Genomic DNA, 6,555 nt, shown 5'->3' with positions numbered 1-6,555 from the left:
AATTTTATCCTACATATTATTTATCATTAAATGGGATAGAATTTGAATCTCATTTAAATTGAATTCAGCTCTAATCTAATGATAATTATAACGCAAATCAAGGTGATATTTTCATTGTGTATGTATGCATATAAAAACAAAAATAAAGCAGCTGTATAGCATTGGAAGAAGAAGTCATTTTCTTGCACCTAGTTGAGAGATATCATATGATTACATTTTTGTCCTCCTTGATATAGTGCCATAAGGATAGACATTGTTGAACATTGATAGGTGGAGATGGGCCATAGGTTGATATTTTAATTACATGATTATGACAAATAAAGATGTAATTTAAATTAAACAAACTATATATTATCCATCAAGTATATATATAGTTTATATTGACCGTCGCAATCACCTCAAAGCGCAACCGAATAATGGACCCACTTTGGTTGATGAGGCTTCAAATGAGAACGAAAATGGAGTAAGTGTTGATGGTCAAAGTCTTCAGCTACCACTATCTCTTTGTTTATTTAGCTCACATGCACATGCCAATATGCCATATAATTAAAGGGCTTTTAGACTTTATCATTACCATTAAGATGATATTACTAACTCTTATTACGAGTTTNACATAGTTAACATTTATAATTATATATATTTTTCATAAGAAAAATTTTTAGAGACAATAAATTGTAGTATTTTTTTTGTCATCATTTGATCAGTATAAATATTAAATTATTTTCAATAAATAAATTTTATTAATTTATGTGTGTAAACTATATTGATTTATGTGTGCTAAACCTAAACTCAAATGACATAATCTTCTCATACTCATCTAGAGGTTGCAGATTCGAGTCTCTTTATTTTTGAAAAAAAAATGTGCTAAACTCTAATAAATATAGATGTAAATTACATATTTTTTGTATGCAAAATATTTATAAATATAAATATAAATTATTACTGATAAAAAATAATAATATCTGCTAATTATGTAGCATTGCTCACTTCATAATAGCATAAACATATTTTTTCATGAATACTGAATATATACTTTTATACGACAATTGATTCTGGACCAATTTTATTTAATCTTCATATAACAAGTTCCATTTTGGGTATATAGTGCATATTTTGGGTCAAATAAATTGCGTGAATTGAGAAGATAATAAAAAGCATAGTGGTTACCATAAAAATTGGAATGAAACGCGTGAGTATTTTGTGAAGCATGACGTTCAAGTGCAGAAAATACCAAGTTTCTTATCAGTCAGTTATCACAGTCTTCAATGCTTATATATTACACATGTTCTATGCAAGACATGTTTTGAGGTTGAGCATTTTCACTTTTCAGTAGCCACAAATTACATTAATATTTTCAAGACTAACCCAAATGCTTGAAATTTAAAAGAGGTGATGAAAATGGTTGAAGAAATAAATTTAAAATATAAGGATTTATATTAAAAATAGATTATAAATAAATTATTTTATGTTTAATTTTTTTCTCATAAAATTATTTATTGTAAAATAAAAATGATAAAAAAAAAATTATTAAAAGAAAAGTTTTTTTTTTTATAATTTTAAACAATGTTTAAATCTTATCATATATTATGTTTATAATAAGACTACTGACCGTTGATCATCTTGTAAATGATCTTTTTGAATTATTTTTTATCTTTCATCACTTATTTATCTTGTATCTAGGCCCTAATATAAATCATACTTGTGTTTAACCTTAAGACAATTCTAATTATAATTAGGTGAAAACTCAGGTGAAGTCGACTTCACGACTTCACCTGAAGTTGATATCTAAGAACCGTTAAATGATTTGACTGATTTGACTAAATTTTCATCCAACGACTCTCAGGTATCAACTTCATGTGAAGTCGACTTCACCTGAGTTTCCACCTTATAATTATAGTTAGTCAACTTACCAAGATGAGATGTTTAACCCTAATTCAATCCACACATAATGAGTAAGTTTGAAAATAATGCATGAGATATAGAAAGATCATACTACATAATAATGATCTTCATTCATTCAAAAACTAAACTAAATTTGCAAATTCAGTTCACAAACACTGAGACTCAGACCCAGGTAGCATTTACAGTGCAGTTCAAAGCAGAGGGTAGTTAACAAACAAAAAGAAATTAAAAAAAAAAAAAACATAAGACATTACAATAATATATTCATGACTACAACACAAGATAATTATTTCTGAGGCTTCTTCCATAACACACCAATCTTCTTAAGCATGTTGCCATTTTTCTTTCTGTTGTAGTCATCATCATCATCCATCATGTGTTCACCAAATGGTGACCGTTTATAGTTGTTGCTGTCCAAAGAAACAGTTCTCTCTGTGATCTTACCATTGTTTCCGGCCGAAAGCATAGCCGCCGCAGCCTCTGCTGCCTTCCTCCATTGATCAGACTGCACCTTCAGCCTCCTCAGCTCTGCTTCCATTTCCGAGCTGGCCGCCTGCGCTGCTTCCAGCTGCTCGGCCACCCTCGCAGCCTTCCGGTTGCTCCTATCCGCCTCCTCCATCACAATCCCAAGTTTCGCGAGTGCCTCGCGCTCTGCAGCCTTAGCCGCCTCGACTTCTGCTGCAGCCTCCTCTTTACTAACTTTGCCACCATCTGACAAGCTCTTGTTGATTTCCGATTTCAGCGATTCGTTCTCTTCGGATATGCTTTGCAGTGTTGTCTCCTTGTCCATCAAATCAGCCTTCAATTCGGCCACACATTCATTGAGTTTGTTAAGTTCTTGTTTAAGCTTGTTCTCCTTTTTGGATGCAATGCTCTCATCAAGCTTTGAACTCAAATTCTCATTTTCCTCCACAATACCTTGCAATTCAGTTTCCTTGTCCATCAAGTTAGCTTTCAACTCTTCGATTTCAACTTTCTTCGCTTTCAATTCAGCTTCTAACTCGCATGCCTTCTTGTTGGATTCAGATTTTATCTGTTCCATCAACTCATAGGCATTCCTAAGCTGCACCGTGCTTCGAATCTGTTCTTCTTGGTAATTAGTTTCGGCAGTTTCTACAGCAGATCTTAGTCGCGCAACCTCGGCCTTCAAAGCATGAGTTTCGCCTTCGATCGGAGTAGGATCCTCGCTCTCTTTCAATCCTTCAATCAGAGAATTTCCAGAATGATTGCTCGCAAGTTCCTCGAGTGAGTTGATTCTTGCTCTAGACTCGTCTAACTCTAAAGCAATGGAGTTGTAGCCATCAACGGCCTTCGCAGCATCGGTCCTTAGCTGATCTACAGTTCTATTAGCTTCCTCAAGTTGCAACAAAGTCTCATTGACCATAGCTTGGGCCTGAGCTTCAGATTGTTTGCAGTTCCTTAATTGATTTTTCATTTCCTCCACAAGAGAGAGAGTTTCTGACAAGTTCTGCTTCAAGCTCAATAGCTCTGTATCCGCCGATTCGATGTGTTGGATTTGTTGAGTCTCACAATTAGCTGTCAGTCCAAGCTGAGCCTTGAGATGCTGCATTTCATTCATTGCAGAGGCAAGTGCAGCAGAGTCAACTGAAAGCCGGTTTCTAGAAGCCTCGAGTTCGCATTCGTGCTCTTCTATGGTTTTTTCAAGCTCAGAATCATGAAGTTCTTTAGTAGCTGAGAGCTCTAGAATTTGCTTCTGCGAATTCTCGAGTTTCGCTGATAGGACTAACAGTTGATCCTTGACATCCTCGGCCTCTTGCTTAGCTTGCTTCTTGCTCGATTCGGACAGAATAAGCTGGTCCCTTACCACCCTCAGATCCTCTTGAAGTTGAGAAACTTGTGATTCCAATTCGGATATCTTGCTCGGGCGCTTCCTCTGAGGAAACAAGGAATTATAATGGTTTAGAACTATAAAAAATTTTGATGACTACAAAACACAGGATGCTTTAAAGATTCAACATGTAAATGTATGAAAAAAACAAGGTGAAAACTCAGGTGCAGTCAACTTCACATGAAGTTGATAGCCGAGAGCTGTTAGATGATTTGACCGATTTAACTAAATTTTCATCTAATGGCTTTTAGTTATCAACTTCACGTGAAATCGATTGCACTTGAGTTTCCACAAAAAAACAATGATAATTTCATAATATAGAAATCAAGAAACAGATTCATTGAAAACAGAAAACGCTGAAAATAAAAACGAACCAAATGCATCCTAAATCTTCAATGAAAAAGGAAGTTATCCCAAATAATTATGTTACTTGTGAAACAAGTTACCTCTGGAACAGGGCTTCTCGGCGATCTGCGGTCGGCGATCTTAGGGCTTCTTTCCTTTGACATTTTATTAGCTTGGCTCAACGAAGATACAGCGTCTGTGTCTAGACCGGTAGGCCTTAGTTGGCGCATCGCACGCGGCGAAACCTTATGAGGAACTTCAGAGGATCCGCCATTTCTGAAATCAAAACAAAGAGAGGTGTTGATCATGTACACATTGTTGAATCCAAATCCCAGAAGACAAAAATGCAGGTGCAAAAACAAGTATGTATTAGGGCCGTTTGGGAAGCTTCAAAAGCTTTTTTTTTTTTGAGTTTTTTGACTTATGAAAAGTAGTAGTATTAATGTCTGGTGCAACTTTTAAAATTAAATTGCAACTTTCTAAGAAACTATTTAAGTACTTATGAAGAAGTTAAAAAAAAGAGAAAAGGACAAATAGGTCCCTAACCTTTTGTCGCACGGACATTTTCGTCTCTGACCATTGAAAAATACTTTTAAGTCCCTGACATTTCACAAAATTTGGACAGATCAGTCCCTCCGTCTAAATGCCTCCGTCAAGGACTGATCCGTCCAAATGCCTTCATCAGGGACTGGTCCGTCCAAGTTTTGTGAAGGTCAAGGACTTAAAAGTATTTTTCAATGGTCAGAGACGAAAATGTCCGTGGGGCAAAAGGTCAGAGACCTATTTGTCCTTTTCTCTAAAAAAAATGACTTCTCTCATAATAAATTTTTTTTTATCACATTTCTTTTAAAATAAGTACTTTTAGAACTAAAAAACTAAACACAAAATAACTTATTTATAAGCTACTTTTAATATAAGTATTTATTGTTTAAGCTATTTTTTCAAAAGAAACTTAATTAAGTTGTCTACCCAAACTCAGCCTTAATGCTGCTACCTAAGAAACACTGTAACCTTTTTTTTGGGTGGATAGAACTACTTCAATTAGTCACAATAAAGTGTTGCTAATGTAGCTAGGTGTAAATGTCATCAACTTCATTAAATTCATTTTGAAAATGTAGTCTTCCAAGTTCCAAGAGCTATTTAAAGAACATTTTATGATTATGATAAGTTTCAAACTATATTAATCCTCCCTCCATTTCATAAGTGTCTCTTTTTAGTTTTGCACATGTATTAAGATAATCATTAAAATTTTATTGAAAAATATAAAAAATATCTCTAGTATTATTTTTCTCTCCATTAATTCTTTAGCCTTCTATGTTACTCTTTCTATTTAATAATGAAGGGCATAATAGGTAAAAATGACTTCTTGAAATTATAAGAGGACACTTAATTTGCAAACAAAAAATAAAAATGCAAAGAGACACTTAATATGAAATGAAGGGAGCAAAATTTAATTTTGGTTGTAACATTCAATCATATTCTTACTTTTAAATAATTTTTTAAATAGTAAGTTTAAAAATTAGTTATTTTTGCTATGCAACAATATCCAATTAGTTATCTACATAGAGAGGAAGGAAGAAAAAGAAAAGAAAAGAAATGGAATAGATTTTTTTTTTTAATATGTTTGGATGAAAATAAAATGAAAAGGAAGGAAATAAAATATAATATTATGAAAAAATAATTTTATCCTTATATATTTTAAAATATGTTGAAAAATAAGAGGATAATATTAGAATATTAACAGTAAGTACATTTTTCTCCTATTTTACATCCAATGTTGGAGAGAAAAAAATTTAATGAGTCACACCTATTTTTTTACAATATTCATTTTTTTTTTTTACTTTTTCATTCAACCAAATAATATAAAATAGCTATTTTCCTTCCAATTTCTTTTCTGTTCTTTTTCTTCCTCCCATTTTCTCATCAAACAAACACCTTAGTGTTAATGAAGGAGATCTTCCTCCTTAGTAGGCCGTAACGAAAATGAATCCTCTCAATTTTTTTTTTCAATTGAAGGAATAAAGTGTCATATCTCATCTCTAACCCTTCAATGCTTTCTCTCGCATAGTTTTTTTTTTGTTTCATTTATAAAATTAGTGGTGAAAAATTATACCTTACCATTTCATGTGAGAAAAAAATTGAGAGGATCTATTCCAAGTCTTAACTACTATTGTGGTCCAAATTGTGTCTTCCCTAGAATAATTCGTTTTTAGTTTTATTTTTTTAAAAAAGGAACACATGAAAATGCAATTATAGTGGTGTGGGGTAATGAAGCCTAATTGAACGAAAAAGGATATAGGGATACCTAATTACTCATTAATCTAAGGAGACAAATAAGCTTAGCCATCATTATCAATCTATTTTCTTAAGTAATCACTAATCACTAGTCGATCTAAACAGCTAGACAGATAAAATTTATTCTGTCTTAGAAGATAATGGTATTCAAGCTTAGTTTTCAC

The 6,555-nt window shown here is 32.9% G+C and overlaps 1 protein-coding gene across 4 annotated transcripts in view; it reads right to left on the bottom strand.

Annotated features, from left to right (window-relative positions):
- Window positions 1,991-6,555, bottom strand: part of LOC107629174 (interactor of constitutive active ROPs 3) — a 7,360-nt gene continuing 2,795 nt past the window's right edge. For all 4 annotated transcript variants that reach the window (XM_016331891.2, XM_016331892.2, XM_016331890.2 and 1 more), the window contains 2 exons: window positions 4,198-4,372; window positions 1,991-3,796 (listed from right to left, as the gene is read on the bottom strand). In XM_016331891.2, the coding sequence (XP_016187377.1) occupies window positions 2,189-3,796; window positions 4,198-4,372 (1,783 nt within the window). In that variant the 3' untranslated portion in view covers window positions 1,991-2,188. The remainder of the gene's footprint in view (window positions 3,797-4,197; window positions 4,373-6,555) is intronic.

This window comes from Arachis ipaensis, chromosome B03 (genome assembly GCF_000816755.2).
Source record: "Arachis ipaensis cultivar K30076 chromosome B03, Araip1.1, whole genome shotgun sequence".
Taxonomy (NCBI): domain Eukaryota; kingdom Viridiplantae; phylum Streptophyta; class Magnoliopsida; order Fabales; family Fabaceae; genus Arachis; species Arachis ipaensis.
This window is presented reverse-complemented; position numbering and strand designations above follow the sequence as displayed.